We start from the raw sequence: 17,179 nt of genomic DNA, 5'->3' as shown, positions 1-17,179 counted from the left end.
CAGTTGATATCAAAGTATATAGACGCCATGCTTCTTCTAGGAGAATGCTTTCTAGGAGAAAGATAGAATTCTTACCTTTTTGTAAGAATGTAAGAGTGCATTCTTACATTCTAGCATTCTTACATATTTGTATTTCTTACAAAAATGTAAGAAATACACTTTTAAAAAACATGTCCTTCATGTTATTTTGCGAAAGTAAACATTGTATAACATTAATTCTCAAGTAAAAGTAAAAAGATCACTTCCAAAAGTACGTATATTTTTCAAAAAATATTACTGAACTGGTGAATACCCACCTCTGACAAAAAGTTTATTTGTATAACTTCACACAAGCACGTGGTAAATTCAACGTTCTTCACAGGAAAATAAAAGACAAAAATGTACGAAATAAACTTTTAAAAAGAAACTCATTTAAAGAATGAATGTAAAATGTTAGTACTACATTAAAAAAAGAAACATTGATATAAGGAAAAAAAAGGAGAGCTGCCTGGGCTGATTATATGTCACAATGACTTGCCGTACAAGATCACTGTTGCAAAACACCTGTTAAGTTTAATGACCTGCAAGGTTTTGTTTTTCTCCTTCAGAATGAAAGACGACAATATGACTATAAATCTTCCAAGGAATATAAACTTCGTTACCCAGATGAGGGATGTACTGATGCAGCCAATTTTTATTTTTATTTATTCCAATAATTCAATTCAAAAGTTAAACTCAAAACTGGTAGCCTTTCATATTTAGTTGGTACCCATGAAATTCAACTAAGCTGCAAAAAACTTGGTGACCTCAGAAACAGATGAGTAAAAAGTCCAGAATAGTGAGAAGCTTTGACAAAAACAATGATGGGTATGTAAATAAGACATGTTGATGCAGTGTGGCAATTAAATGTAGCATCATTTTATGACACTTCTCTTACTCCAGTCTAGACTGTGCTTCATTTCTATGAGTTGCTTACCAGAGGTGTGTTTTTTTTTTCTTTTTGGTGCATCTAATGGTCCCTAGAAGACAGCGTCTCACACACCTCACTGTAAAATTTCTTTCAGCGCCTCGCTCAGCGTTGCTTTCATCACCAACTAAATCACTCTGAAGCTAGGACTCCCCTGCATACCCTTTTAGGCCACTATATGAGGATATGGGCAAAGGTTTTGGTAATTTTGTCAGGGGGAGGTGCAGGTCCATAGTCCTGCTGGAAAATGAAATGAGTATTCCCATAAAGCTCAGAGAGCACAAAGTGCTAAAAATTACAAAGAGTGCTCAGACGGAGATGAAATGCACAGACACCAGCAAGAGTCATGGCAGTTTAAAGCAGACTGTGGAAAGGTCACAACAGACCACAAGCAGCCCCACTGCTCCTTACTCTGGGACACCGAGTGCCAAATGTACAATAGCCTTCCACCCAAATTTAACCATGGAGCAATCTGTTTTCTGTGGCGCTTAATGCAGCAACTTCCAGACCTCATGAGCAGTCTGTGCCCTAGTCAGCTTTTCACAAAGTTAGCTGTAGCACCGTTCAAGAGCCACGCCGCCTCCCATGGGTGGAGGGCGTGTGGACTAGAACCGATCATGCCTAGAGTCCTACAGGCCACAACACATTAACAATCCTTCAAGTTTCTGAACACCATGCATCCCACTGTGGTCTGGATTCAGTGGCGCAAAAAGTGAGTATGCAGGGTATGCAACGCATAGGGGCGCAGCACCAGAGGGGGCGCCAAAACCCCGTCTGGAGGGGGCGGCGCGCCGATGATGTTACTTCAGCGCCTTATACTCCTTCACCTCGCGCACATAACGAGGTAAATGGAGCGAGTTTTACCCTTCACGTATTGTCGCCTCGGGGGTGGGGTGGGGGGGGGGCGCCGATCTATGTTTTTGCATCCACCTGAATAATGTGTAGTTGCGCCACTGTCTGGATTATATTGGAGAACATATGTAAACTAGTACAGGGTTAATATTTTGGACAGAGCTCTTCAAACTGAAGTTTAGCTTTAATGAAGTTCAAATATAAAATAAAAACATTACAAATTTGATTACAATAAAAACTTCCAGTCTGCCACAGTTAAAATTCTTGAGATTGGACATCTTTGGTGGTTGCGTCTTCCCTTGGACCTGAGGTCTTCTTTGGTAGGAGGACCGCCTGAATGTTTGGCACCACCCCGCCTTCTGTGATGGTGACCCCTGCCAGCAGAATTTTGAGCTCCTCGTCGTTCTTCACAGCCAGCAAGATGTGGCGTGGCGCGATGCGCCGCTTATTGTTGTCACGGCTGGCATTTCCAGCCAGCTCCAGGATTTCAGCGCAGAGGTACTCCAGGACGGCCGAGAGGTACACGGCAGAGCCGACGCCAACCCTCTTTGCGTAGTTGCTGTTTCTGAGCAGCCTATGAACGCGTCCCACTGGGAAAGTGAGTCCTGACCTGGAGGAGCGGGACACCGCAGATTTCAGTTTGGGCACAGCTTTCTTTCCTCGGCCGGACATCGTTAGGCTGGATTCAAAGAAACGCACAACAAGGACTCAGAAATCAAAACACACCTAGAACGGTTTCTTCAACAACTAAGATCCCATTAAGCCATGCATTCATACCCAACTCACTCACCAGGATCACTTCCACAGGAGAGCTCAACTACAGACTGAACCCAGAAAGTGTCTTTTATCTCAACCAAGTTAATGAGTTGATTGTTGACACCTGAGCAAACCTAAAGACGGCGATTTAAAAGAATCAATTCAAACTGACAGAACCTGAATTCATAAAAGCTGCAACAACAGTGTGAACAGAAACTGTATGTAACTCAGCTGATGCAAATCAGACGCTGAGATGTTTCACATTTATGTTATTTAGTTTTTGCACTTTAATTGTTTTTTAGTTTTATCTTAAATGCATCTTAACTCAGGACATAAATTAAGGAAAACTGTGTCAGGCTGATTAGTTTTTGTTGTTGGCACGATAAAAACTAATCGGGGGGGAAAGTTTAAGGAAAATTTATTGGTGGAAAGGGCAGCACAGTTAAGTATGTGAGCTGTACCCGAGAAAATCTCGCAAAATCCTCTCTACCGGAGCCAAAATACTTTTGAGGCAGTTTGATGGCGTGGGACGGTATCTCCATCACTGGAAAACTAAAGATTCTTGTTATAAGAGAAAGTTTCAGTCCAGAATGACGTAATCCTGCAATTTTGCAGCCAGTGTCCAGCTCATTTAAGGCCAGGTTCCACCCTGCAAGATGTCATTGACCCTTATCAGAGGCCAGCTCCAGAATTTGGGAATGGAGAGGGTGAAAGGACGACCTCGTAGTCCTGACTTTGACCCCTGTGAACGCTTGTTGGGTCAGTTTTGGTTTGCTGTTGTTCCAGAATGACCACCACAACCCCATGTAACAACTGCAACTTACCGCAATTAGTAAATCGCTAAGTTAATGAACTGTTAATTTGCCAATTGTATCTTCAAACTTCTATCATTGTCGACTTAAACAAACATCACAAAACAGTCCGTTGCAGAATAAACTGCTTGGATCTGTTGACTTTACATGTGCAATCAGGTAGATCACAGATTGATGCAAATAAGAGAACCAACAGTAGATGGCAGCATTGAGCCGCATATCTTTACCCGAGTCCACTCTCCTTAATATTTTATTCTGTTACGTCTGTCCTGCTTAAAGATTGATCACTTATAAATTTACACTCATTGATGTCATGAGCCTGGACTTTGGGTCTGCTGTGTCTGAGTATGTGATGTACTTACTGATCAGCTGTTTGCTGCAAAGATGAGTCATCTCCTGCGCAGTGGAGTTCACAGGCTAATTCAATAAATTTGACGTTATGGAAAAGTTCATTTATTCCAGTAACACAATTCGCAAAGTGAAGCCCATCATATAGATTAGTTAAGCACAGACTGATGTTTTAAGTCTTTTATTTATGTTAATAACGATGATTTTCAGCTTGCAGCCAACAAAACCACGACATTTAAGGTTAGAACATTGCATCAAAACATTTCACAACAGAAACATGAGCTTAATAAAAAGTATGTTTATTACCTGCTTAAAGGCTGTTATTTTCAAAAAGTGTTCATAATCTATCAAAAGACCTCATTGGAATCCATTTGTTTAGGGTTGTTCTAGTTGCTGTTTTAAAATCCTCATATATAATCATATACTTCAATTTGAAGCTTCCTCAGACAATGTTTGTTTTAGTTGAGGTTCATATCGGTTTGACTTAATTAAAAAAGTGAATAGAACTCAGCAAAGGTATCCGAAAAAATCAAACGAGTAGCCCGCAGCTTGTTTTTGTCGAGCTAATATTTATAGAACAGTTTATTTACTTTAACTGAGAAGATCATCACAGGAAATGTTGCCCAGTTGCTCCACAACCCACTGCAACTCTGGAGGAGCTGCACAGGCATACAGCTCAGGTGGCAGAATATAAGCACGACAGCTTTTATTCTTGATTTTGATACATTTTATGGAAACTATGCTGCACACTCACAAAATCAGACATTTTCCCCAAGAGTCCAAAGAAGAAAACCATTGTTAAAGGAAAGTTTAAAAAAATCACAAACCATGTATCAGATAAGATCGAATCTGAACTCTATGGACTAAACCCCAAAATTAAAAAGGTTACAGGAGGCAGAAAACTAATGAAACACATCACCCTTAATGGGAAAGGAAGTTGCAATAGACGTGAGTCTGGGGTTGGGTTTGACATCCCAGTTGAGCAATAATCCTAAACATACAGCCAGATCAGCAATGGGAAGGTCTAGATCGAAGCACATTTATGTGTTATAAAGTCTAAAACTTAAACCACTTCATGACATAAAAACAATGTTCATAGATGCTGTCCTTCCAGCCTGACCAAGCTGGGAGTAGCATCATCGGGTTTTTCAGCCGTGGGGAAATTTGGCAAAACTATTCATCATTCTCTCTCCACTTCACAGTTCTGCACTACATTGTGTTAATTTGTCCCACAAGACACGTTGAAATGTCATTTGAAAATGTGAAGTAGAGCAAGGTAAAAAAGTAAATCAAGTTATTTTCCCAATCGCGCAACAACAGCGGCTCTTATCGAAGCCGATGCTTCATTTGTCTTCTGCGCCCAGTGGCCTGCAATAGAGAGGCGGAGAGGAGAGAGCCTGAGACATCCTCAGTGTTTGCGTTCGCTTTAAAGTATGGCAAGGAGCCAATCACAAAGCAGCAGGAAGACAAATTAAGCAAAGACCTTCCCAGCAGGTCGTCCTTGGACAGACTGAATGTGATTCTGTTTAACCTCTCAACATCCTCTTCACACGGGGAGGACGGGACGGGACTCACGAGCTGCTAGCTACCAGCGCACATCGGCCTGACTTTCAACTATGAAACGGATATTGCCAGCACACACATTGAGCTGTTTCCTGACAGAATTTATTTGCACTCAGCTGAGGGACCAGACCTGTGAATTAGACTGCAAGCTGCAGTTTTTCATCGTGGCAGTCGCCATCGTTGAGGGAAACCATTTGTTTTCACACAGTTCTCCTGAGGGTTTGTGTCTGGATAAAGCCTGAAGGCCTTCTGTATTTATTAGCAACAGTAGCTACTAACACTGAGGCCTACGTTCTGCTGCTGAGAGCAGACTGAAGATGAAAGCAAGAACAGAGGAGGACACGAATTGAGCCAAAAATTATCATTAAAGTCAGATACTGAAGGCAAAACCAGACGCCACGGCTTCTAACTAAATCCCTTCGCTAAGGAAACAGTCGAGCTAAAACAAGAACCACTTCACGACTGCTTCATTAAAACTGATTGCAGACTTCAAGTTTTAGACATTTAGACTTGGTCAACACAGCAGAGTATTTCTCATCTGTGGATGTGCTTTCTAGGGTCATCTACGATGTAACAAGCTGTTCCACAAACTCAGTTTAGCTCCATCCAGGGTCAACAGTTGCTTCAGTGAGTCCAGGCTACTCCATATTACAGCCTTTGCAGATCTTTGAGTTATGACCGATTTTCTTGGGTGATATTGCACAGAAAGTGACAACATCATGATGGAAATTCACTGTGGCTATTAACCTCTTTCAACAATGAATGACTCAGCCGCCTTTTAACACTCTTTTGTTCATAAAGTCTTACTTTACACCGATACCATTAACACACTAAGTATTAGAGGGAAGAACGTATCTGGTCCTTTTGACAGCTTGAATTTAATATAAAAGTTATGATAGGGAATCCACAGTAAGTGGACTGTGAATTAAACCTTGAGTGGATTCATTTATGTTTTTCTACTTACTAATATCGGCTGAAATTGTGGCACCAGATGTTGAGAGCAGGAGGAAGATTTGTAAAGATTCTGCAACAGCAGGAAAGTTATTTGTGAATTTGCGTGACTGCATTTTAAATGCTGGGATTTCCCCTGGTGCAATGTGTTCTTGGGAGTTTTTTTTCTTTTTTTTTTTTTTACAAGAAACACTAAATTTCAAGGATTACTAACAAGCTTTTTTCCCCACCAAATTCAAGAAAAACAACCGAGTCACAGCTAAAAGCGATCACGCCATGCAGTGACTTGCAAAAGTTTTCATTCACTTTGAGTTTTTCACATTTTATTTGGTCACACCAACAAACTTCACTGTAATTTATTTGGATTTTACAAGATAAGTCAACACAAAGAAGTGCATATTGTCAAGCAGCAAGTACATTCAGATATTTATTCAAAGGATAATAAATATCTGAAAGGTCTGGCACGGATTTGTGTCCAGAACCCTTTTATCTGATTAGGCCTCAGAGGTTTATTAGAGTCGAGCAAACAAAGATGGCAGAATATAAGATTCTTGTGTGTGTTGTATTTTAGTACACAGGGTCTGTCCTGGGTGAATAAATGACATCTTAAATAAATATAATAAGAGGTAAAGTAACCTCCAACCTAACTTAGTCTTTCTAATTGTTTATCAATGTAAAAAAAAAATAAAAATACAAATTTGAAATCCAAACAGCATTCCTACACAATTTCAGTTTGAAAATGTCTGATTTTCCAGATTTTTAAAAATTAGTTGCCAGGTAACGGTCATGTCAGGGAGCAAATATAACTTGCATGTTTCAAATTAATTCTTGGACCAACTTCAGACTTTTATAATCTGGCTTCTCCAGTAAACCCTTAAAATTTCCAGCATTATTTAGAGACAACGAGCAGAGAAAGACTCATCCACAAATAAAGCAACTCACCAGCAAGGAGCACGCCACAAAGACATGAGCTTAAAGCTTCAGCGAAGACAGGATTTGTGGGGATGGATGGATTAGGTGTGAGGATGATGGGTCATCTGGGGAGACTTGCTGGGGGGAGACTCAGGAAATGGATTTCCCAAGCCCACCTAGGACCCCCTCCACCCCCGTGTGGAAGCTGAACAAGGCGAGGAAACGGGGGTAGAAAGAGGTTAATGGGACGAAGAAGAGAAAGAGAGATGAGGTGAGAACGGTTGAAAGGTCAAGGAAGGTGGGGTTGAGAGAAGGTGACGGGCTGTGAAGGACGGGGGTATGAGTAGACTTCTGGGTGACTAGAGGTTTGGTGGAGGCGCGGCCCCGCTCCTGCACCCAAACCTGACTTAACTTTAACGTCCTAAATCTTTACTCACGATGATTGATGGGAAACAAAATGTCAGCATTCAGACAGTGAGCAACTTTGAACTACGATTGGATTGGCTGACTTCATTACATTAAAACTGGTCAAACGTGATACATTACTGATTGTTACTGATGTGACACAAAACAGAGAGAATCGGTATTATTCACGTCGCCTGTTAGTGGTCCTAGTGTTGTTATTTCTACACCCTCCAGTAGAAACTAACTATTGAGAAATATTGATTTGTGTCTCGTCCCTGTTTATCCAGCGTTTACATTATGTTTTTATCAGTCTCAGGACTGAAGAACTCTTTAATGGCTGCCGTGTATCCACACCAGTTTAATAATTAAAAACATTTAAAGCAAATCGCAACATGGAATATGAGAGATGCACAATTAGAGCAGGACTTGACCTGGTTTTGACCAGGATCAGACATTTTCCTAAGGAGAAACACAGCCTCCTCAGATCTTCTGCCACGTCATCCGAGGAAGGAGGAAGGATGGAGGGCAAAAGATTTTCCATCATCCACCCAAACACCCATCTGTCCATCCCACCTGTGCTTTACTCCCATTCCTCCCCTCTTTTAATCCCTCCATCTGTTTTTCTCTCTTTCCTTTCTCCCACATTTTTCCTTTTTCAGCCATAACTTGTTTTGGCGGGATGTCACGTTTTTTTTTTTTTTTCCATGTAATTCTCTTCCTGTCTAGATTTTCTCCTCCATGCACCCTTGGTACCTCATCACCCAACGCATGCACACGCACACACAGCAAGAGGCATTTACACACTTCATTTCTTTAAATATTCATTTCCGTCTGTCTGTGAAGTGTTTAGTGGAGTTTCCTGTTTCCAGTCCTCCCACTTCCCTGAGAACCAGCATGTAGGAAGTGGCATTTCTGGCCGCTGGTTCCCTCCCGTTCCTCCAGCTGGTCACATTCCCACCTGGTGGAGGAAGAAGATGGTCGGAGAGAGATCAAGGCTGCCGTCAAGGTCACCTCCCATCCAACAACAGCTTCTCAAGTTATATACAAAAATGACAGTATAATCTTCTTTACCAGGCAATTTACTTTAACCCATAATGCCTCTTTAGTTTAGTCTTATTTTTTCTTTTGATACCAACTATTGTCAGGTTTTTAGTCAGAAAGTTACTAATACTCAAAGGACAACATTTTTACACAGAACCTTGCACAACTTTTAGTCATGTGAGAAAGTTTTGCTTGAAATAGATGAGCACAAAGTTCTGCAGGACGACTAGAATCACTTTATTTACAAGGGGAAGTCTTTCTGTGATGTGTCTCTATCAGCTTTGCCCATCTGGAGATTTTTGCTTGTTCTTGTTTTCAAAATACCATAAACTCAGTCAGTTACAATGAAAATCCCAGTTGAATTTAGACATGGACTTTGACTGGACCACTTCTAACAAATCCAAACCACTCCATTGCAGTTCTTGTTGCATGTTTAGGGCTCTTGTCATGCTGTAATGTCATGTCTCCAACACATTCTTAGGTTTTTTCCAATATGCAACAGGTTTTCTTACAGGATTGCATTGCATTTGTCTCCACTGATCAACCCTGAAAAGATTCTCTGTTATTGCTGAGCGTATGATGCTGCCACTACCGTGTGTCACCATGGAGGAGTGGAGAGTTTGGTGGGGGTTTGAGGCGATGTGCAGTAGATATTTTTATTCCAGCATGCATTTTCATAAGGACTTAGTAATTGATTATCTCTTTAAGTTGTCTTTTTTTTAATCCAAGTTTTAGTTTGTATGCTCTTGTTGTGAAGTACTTTGGGATTTTGGAGTGAATTTATTATAGCTGTCAGTTTTAGTTTTCATCGCACAAAGTGTTTTGTTGTGTCAGTAACATTTCTTGTGCCTAACTGCAAACTGGATTTCTTGCTTTGTTTCAACAAAGGTCGTTTTTCCTGCCTTGTATATCTGCAGCAGTTACCTCTGACCTCTTTGATTAATGCTTTTCTGATGAACCTCTGAGGCCTTGACTGAACTGAGACCTGTGTTTAATTAAATATGACATCTTAAGGTAATTAGTCACTAAATTTTATTTAGGAGCATCAAAGTAAAGTGGAATGTGTACGACTAAAAAAAACTCAATTTCCTTTCTGTCACTACTAGTAGAGAGCCTGTAAAAAAATTACTCATCATTTCCAATCATTTGATTTATGTTAGATTTTTATTTCATTGTCATTTTTTGTAGAAATAAGTTTTCACTTTGTTTCACTTTGTTGTTCACTTGTTAAAAGATTGTTTTGTGGGGTTTTTTCTGTCAAAAAAGTCAAATTCTGTTGATCATGACTGATTTGCATACTTGATTTGCTGTTCATGAAATACATTTGGGGTTCTGCGGAGGTTGTGTTGACAGTCAGTATCTTCCTCACAATAGAAAGTGCTAAAATTTCTCTTTGGTAAAAAGTTGGGAATGTTTAGCAAATAATAGTCACAACTCTGACTAGATTCACCCTGCTAAAACTCTTGGCAGTTTGACACAAAAACCAAGATTTTATGCGTTTTTTCTTTTAAATTTTGAAATAAGAAAATATGATTTCCACAAGAAAATCCTCTTTTTCTTTTGAAATGCATATTAGTTACGGGAAATTTGAGTTTGGTGCAAAAATCTGTGGTTCTCATCTTCAATCCACTTCATACATTCCTTAATTATTTTCTGTTTAATCACTTTTAAACAAACAAACAAATAGCTGGTTGAGAATCGACCAGTTAATTAAAAGGAGTGATTATTGTTGTTGTGTTTTTCCCAGCTACAATCATGAATGCTCAGGCAAGTTCGCATGACCACCGATGATGGCAGATAAACAGCCTTCCTGCGACAGTAAGTTGTTTTTCCGTCATTTGTGCAGCTGCAGCATGTACACAAACATGATTGACAGCACTAAGACCCTCCTCCAGGCTCTGATTGGTTGTTTATGATGGAAAGCGGTACATTTCTGCCAGCGGGAGAAGGCAAAGGAGCGCACATTTTTCCCACAGATGATCTGTTTCATGGTGTCGCAACACTGTGACAGTTTTGTAGAAATCATGTTTTTCATAAAAAACTACATCTTGCGGCTTTAAAATAAATATAAAAATGCCATAAAAAATAAAAATGTTCATATTGGGTTTTTAAAAAAATATAATTTCTGACTTTCTTCGCATTCTTGCCTACTCTTCTGTTGTCCATGTTGACATGATGGATGCACTCACCCTTCCTCCTGTTCTTGTTGCCATTGTTGGTGATTTAATGGAGTCAACCCTCCCAGACCCGAGTTCCTGAACAGCTTCCTAAATAAATGAATTCAAATGGACTGTGAGGGATGTTTATAAGACATGTTTTTAGTGTTTCCATCCTGTTACCAAACCACAATCAGGACATCTCCTGCTCTCCGTCTCCCCCTCCAACTAAAACATAATACTGCTTCATGATAAGTCAAAAAAATACTGAAGTGATTCTCACTGAGCTTCGCTGCCAGCCATCTTCAAAACACATATAACGCTGACACCTGCTAGAGCGCTCACTACTACAACAGACTCTACTGATGTCCCGTAAGCGTTCGGATGGAAACGCTCCATGGCCTCTTGGCTGGCTTCTTTCCGCTTCCTTCCTCGCTAGCTGGTGTTGCAATCTGCCAAATGTGAGGTGCACAGTATCCCCACACACTCATGTGAGTTCACACACACCTGATGTTGAATCAGATCTGGTTTTTGGGAATTTTTATGACCACGTGGCAGCTTGTTTTTATTTAAAGAAGGCATGGCTTCCAGTTAGCCACTGATCTCGGTTTGACAGGGCAGGGGTGCGGGGGGGATTTTGTCTCTAAACGCTGGATTTTAAATCAGAAGGAAGTTTGTATTATAGTAGCACCAGAGGAAGAGGGAGATATTAATAGCAGACAGAGGAAGTACACCTGGGAAAGTAATAAAAATATCTATTTAACCCATTAGGTGATATTTTACATTATCTTAGGCTATGTTTCCCCACGTCCTTTTTCATAATTAAAGTGAGCAGGTAAATGTAGCGGTAAATTTTAGATCATCTCTCAAATTTTCAGGCGCGGATGACCCTTTGTTAAGTGATGGTTTCTTTTGTGTAACTTTAAGAACCAATCTGTTCTTAGTTTTAGGGAGCAATTACATTTTTCCATAATAAGTGATGGAAACAACAAGCCTCTCAGACAACTGGCAGGGAGTTTTTCTCACTTTAGAAAATGCAAAAATCTAAGGGCACCTTGGATTTAGGGTCACAATCTATGTCGACCCGACACTCCTCTTCAGGGTTTTCAGGTAAAAAGTTAAATTTGAGTTTCCACCACTTAATGCAAGTCATTCTGGCCCTGAAATAGCAGAGCAGCACCAGACCATCACACCACCACCACCATGTTTCACCTATAATGTTTTTCTGAAATGCCGTGTTGGTCTGGAGCCTGATGAACGTCTTCCTAAAAGTTAGCTCACTAAACATTTCCCCAAAACTCTTACCAGGATGTTTTTAGGGAAACGTGAGGTGGGTCGTTGTATCCTTTTTCATCATTAGCGGTTTTGGCTTCTCTGGTGGATATTTGCCCAGTTTCTTTCTTATGATTGAGTCATGAACACTGACCCTAGCTAAGGCCTGCAGGGCTCTGAATGTTGTTTTGATGCCGATCTCTTGTCTGACTTCCTCTTGGAGAAAATTTGTTAGGCTGACCACTGAAGGTTCACCACCATTATGTGTTTCTTCCATTTGTGGATAAAGGAGCTCATTGTGGTTCACTAGAATTACAAATGATTTTGTAACCCCTTACAGACTGAAAGGCCACTTTGTTTCTGACGCGTTCTTCAGCTCGTTTAGATAAAAGCACAATGTGTTGCTTTTTTAATTTTTTATTTATTTTACCCTATTTCATGTTGTCAGACTGGCTCATGAGATGGACCCAGATGTTGATCAGTGTTAATTCACGATTCAACAGCAGATGAAGTAACTTCTCACACTGGTGATTCTTTTCCATCCAGAAAAAAGAAATAATTTGATGACTGGTTCATTATTTTCTTGATTAAACATTGCGATGATCTAAAAGTTGCAAGGCAAGAACAAAAGCAATACGTAACGGGACATCAAACACATTTTACAAAAACAAGCAAAACGTTTAGCGTGCACCTTTCTCATCCACTAAAGAACCACTAAACAGACATTTGTGTGGGTGAAACTTTTAGCAGTTGTTCAGAAATAAATGAAGTTCAAACTTGTGGCTCTGGGCTGGCATTCCTCTGGTCCCTCAAGGGCTTCAGCTCATCTCCTCATTTGTCAACAGAGAAAATAACTGCTTCCCCAGCAGCCCACCAGTGAAGATTAGAGGGTGTATCTATATATCAGTCTATCTATCGCTTTGTCTCGATGCTGTTCCCGCCCTTCCTCCCTTTGGAGTTACAGCTGACGCTGCTGGATGCCGACTCACTGTAACAGTGGAGTGGAGGAAACATTCTTCCACCAGCCGCGGTCGATGTTTCCTTCCCACAGGGTGCACAATGTAATGAGAACAGACTTTGTTGGAGGGACTGATCATCAGAACAACAGTCAAAAGGTGCAACAGAAATCACTGGGTCGTAAAACGGAAGAAACCGCCCATTTGAGGAGAGTTTGGTTGAGAAAAGAAAGTTAGATGTTTATTTTAGTGAGAGGAAGGCGTTTGTTAGGGTTATTTAAACTTTGACTATGCTCAAGCTGAGCTTTGTGACAAACCTCATCTGCATGACTCATCCTTGTTATAGCTCAGCGGTTTCAAATTACGCAGTAAGGTCAAGAATGTCTTTGCAGGGTCACACGTATTGATATAACCCATTAACAAACCAACAAAATACGAATAAATAGCCACCTTTGCATTTAGATGAGTAATTACTTTTACCTTGATATAATTTGGCAGAAAATAGATAAAGCTGCTGTGATTTTACTGATAAAATAACACTTAAACACACAACTGTTATATTAATGGTCCTGTTTCTAGAAGGCCACGTAAAAACCTCTGGCGGACTGGATTTGGCCCGCGGGCCTTGAGTTTGTGCTGTGGATGTTTTCGTTGTGGGAGTGGACACAGCCGTTTAAAACATGACTGTCTTGAATGTTTTCTTTGCATAAAGCAACAAGGACCAAACCTTAAAAAATGAATTACGTTTTGTGAAACGTCAAGTTTTGTGACGTACAGTGTACGACGCCTTCAATATGTGTCCCTGTTACAGCATTTTGAATTAAAAGGTATCAACATTTTTCAGAATGGTATGAATTAAGGATAATATTTAAAGTCTCTGCTGCATTTTTGTGTTTGTGTCAGTGTGATGTCTGTGTTTGAATTGCACAAAACTCAGTATTTTGCAATGTCACAGACCAAATGAGAAATCCTTATAAGTAAAAATCTGAAAAGTATTTCTATTCAACCCCCTTTACTCTGAAACACTTTCAGATTCAGTGCTACTGATTTCCCAGAGAAATTATCTCAGTTCTAAAGAAAATCCAACTGTGTGTAATTTAATATTAGGTTAAATCCAGCTGTTCAAAGAAAGCATCAGAGTTTTGTTACAGAAGGATAATGAACAAGCATCATAATGAAGACCGTGGAAAGCAGGGAGCTTAAATGCAGAGGAGATGAGATGTGTGACGTGAAAATCATTTTGAAACAGCTGTGGGAGAGAACTGAGCAGGTTCAATGAGGACAAAAGACAAAGACTTGGACTACACGCAAACGGATCTAAAGGGGACAAGACCGAAATTGACATGAAAGAATAAACCAAAATGCACAGAAAACAAAGCACAAGAAATTAAATCTATGAAACTCAACAAAAAGCATGCAGTACCATGTCATGGAAAGATGAGCTGAATATGATATTAACAATAATTAAACCAGATTTTATCTAAAAAAACAAAACAAAACAACCCCCCCCCCCCCCAAACACAACTATAAGGAAACAGCAAACATGTATGGTGGTGTAACTTTTTGGCTTATTGTAATATTCAATGTGTTGTGAAAAACTAACACTTCTCTAACCTTGGATCAGTGGAGGCAGCATCATGCTGTGGGGCTGCTTTTGTTTAGCTGGTTAAGGGAAGCTATTCAAAGAGCTAACATCAAAAGTATCCCCATGCTAGAATCTGTGCGTGGCTCACAGACGCTCTCCACCCAGTCTGACTGAGCTGGAACTACTTTGTAAAGACTAGTGGGAAAATTTTCAGTCTCCAGATTTGCAAGGCTGATGCAGACATGTGGTAAAAGCATATCTGCATATCTTTTTCCTTCCTCCTACAAATTTGCCCTAATTTGTCAGACTCATATTACACAAAATTCCAGAAAAACACACTAAAGTTTGTATCTGTAATGTGACAACAACAAAAAAGTGTGGATATGTTTGTAAAGCTTTTTATGATATTTTTAAAAGTGACCCTGCAGCGCCTCTTTTTTCCCCACGACATCCACCTCCTCCTGAGCATATTCTCCATCTTAATCACTAAGATTATCCTGCCTGTCTGCATAATAACCAGGACTCTGTTTCCAAGAGGATCTTAAAACAACAGTTCAGGTTATTTTGTTGGGCGCAGTCCAGAGCCATTTTACTGAGGAAACATTCATTTATTGCAATGGTGATTCTCAAAAATGTGAAGTTTAAAAAAAAAAAAACGCAACATCTTCTTTTTACACCCCATCAAAGAATGAAGCTCAGAGGACGCACTATATACTTACGTCGTTTTCCTTTAATGCTGCTTTTATATACAAAGTCATCTTCAATTTAGTTGTGTTTTTTTGCAAAATCTAAATATTCTTTTATGTCAAAGTGAAAGCCAATATCGAAGAAAACTCATATGAAAACTTGTGCGGACTTTGCCCAAAGATCTGACAGAGACTTCAACTCTGGAAAAGTAGAAACATTCATGAAACTAAGTCAGCTTGTTTGGTCTTAATAACACAGAATTTAGTTTTCTGGACACTAAACTAGAAGCTAACGCATTTTAACACCACACTGTGAAGCATGGTGGTGGCAGCGTCATGCTCTTGGGTTTCTGAGAACCTTATAAACATGGAGCAGAACACGAATGCAGAAAAATGCTACTGAAAGAAATACCAAAACCGAGTTACAACTTTTAATGATTGGAGCTCCCACATTGTCATGGCAACATTCTAAATACCATTTCTCTGTATAAGACATAAAAAGAACAGCCTGACGACCGAGAAAACCCAGAGAAATGAAAAATAATGCATAAGGCCAGGGGATGAAAAGAGAGGTGGAGGAATAACTGTAAAACCTGGCTATGATCTGGAGGGGGAAGAAGTAGCTTGAACCAGACGAGTTCACAGATGTTTTAAAGTGCTAATCTAATCTTTATGCCAGGCCTTTCCCTCTCCTCAGCCTTCCCTTTCCTCCTCAGTTTTGCTTGAGGGAGGCTGGAAAGACTCCAGTTTATGTTAATGCATCTCAGGAGCATCATGTACCGCCGCTGCTCAGTGACAGGGCCTATTTATTCATACGCCTGTTATCAGCCCTGTTTTCAGATTCAGACACATGTGGAATTGCAATGAAGAATTCTGGACCTAAGAAAGAGCGACAATGAAAAGCAATCTCACGTGGCGACGCCGATAGAAGGGGACAGAGGGGAGCTGAAGAAGATTGGATTACCTTTTTTTTAAAAAAACATATTGTCACTGTTGATAATTTGTTGAAGTCTGTAATCGTCCTGTGTTTTATTTTGACGTTTTATGGCTTCTCGTAACATTTGCCAAAAATGACACTGTTGTGCATGCAGACTGTCGTCTGGGAATATGGCGATGTTTCAGCGGTCGCACCCAGGCCTGATTAATGCAAAACCTGCACAATAAACACAGGGTCAAAGGTCGCAAAAAACAACTCATCATCCTGCCTTCATCTAAAGGGTCACCGACATTTAGCAGTCAGGAAACAGTCACAGTCCAAAAACTCACAGAGAACAATTGATTGATTGCTGCTAATGGTTCCAGACTGGACCGGGTTGTTTGTGGATAACATTTTTTAAACCTTAATAAACAAGTTCATTATTATTATTTTTTGTTTATTTGACTATCTGAAGCATTTCAGAGGCACTGAGAGCTGCTTTATGTAATTTCCTCCACTTTTCATCTTCTTCCCAGGTTTCCTGCCTTCGTTCCCCCTGAGAGGACGAAGGTCTTTTCAAAAACGCTAAAGCTTCCTTCAGATTCAGTCGACAAGCCGAAGTTGATCTCTCGCCACAGAATTAAACAGAAAGCACAATCCTGAAAGTTAAAGTTTTTCCTGCCAGCGTATCTGATGTGGAAAATGAGACGAAGCTTTCCTGATCCACAAAACTGGAAATGTAGCCAAAGACTAGAAGTACGAATTTTCTAATCTTTATTTTAAGTCGTATATCCAATAACAAATGATGGCGCTACTAATATGTGACAGATTACTCCTTGTCCTGTATTGGGATAAAATGGTTTTCTGGACACAATGCATGTCAATTGATATGCATATCAGTAATGCATATCAATTAGCAGGAGAATGAAAGACGTAAAAATAATTAACTATACTACATTAAGAAATTGTATTTAAGCCTTGGTGCTACATGAAGCTCATTTTGAAACAATGCAAGTTAAAAA

General features: G+C 40.0%; 1 protein-coding gene and 1 long non-coding RNA gene across 2 annotated transcripts in view; one reads left to right on the top strand and one right to left on the bottom strand.

Annotated features, from left to right (window-relative positions):
• Positions 1-1,942: 1,942 nt before the first annotated feature.
• On the bottom strand, positions 1,943-2,680 carry LOC103474640 (late histone H2A.2.2-like). Its single transcript, XM_008425756.1, has 2 exons — positions 2,589-2,680; positions 1,943-2,477 (listed from the first exon to the last, which is right to left on the bottom strand). Exon 2 carries the CDS (start codon positions 2,468-2,470, stop codon positions 2,054-2,056), a length of 417 nt encoding a protein of 138 aa, XP_008423978.1. The 5' UTR covers positions 2,471-2,477; positions 2,589-2,680; the 3' UTR covers positions 1,943-2,053.
• A 4,394-nt stretch (positions 2,681-7,074) lies between these two features.
• The window catches only part of LOC103474639 (uncharacterized), an 11,250-nt gene continuing 1,145 nt past the window's right edge, over positions 7,075-17,179 (top strand). The window contains exons 1-4 of the long non-coding RNA XR_535210.1: positions 7,075-7,411; positions 9,475-9,600; positions 10,334-10,404; positions 16,694-16,913. This is a non-coding gene — a long non-coding RNA (uncharacterized LOC103474639). The remainder of the gene's footprint in view (positions 7,412-9,474; positions 9,601-10,333; positions 10,405-16,693; positions 16,914-17,179) is intronic.

This window comes from Poecilia reticulata, linkage group LG13, assembly GCF_000633615.1.
Source record: "Poecilia reticulata strain Guanapo linkage group LG13, Guppy_female_1.0+MT, whole genome shotgun sequence".
NCBI lineage: Eukaryota > Metazoa > Chordata > Actinopteri > Cyprinodontiformes > Poeciliidae > Poecilia > Poecilia reticulata.
This window is presented reverse-complemented; position numbering and strand designations above follow the sequence as displayed.

Bases quoted from the DNA above. Each gene is read 5' to 3' on its own strand.
- LOC103474640 (XM_008425756.1), bottom strand. From the start codon at position 2,470: ATGTCCGGCCGAGGAAAGAAAGCTGTGCCCAAACTGAAATCTGCGGTG.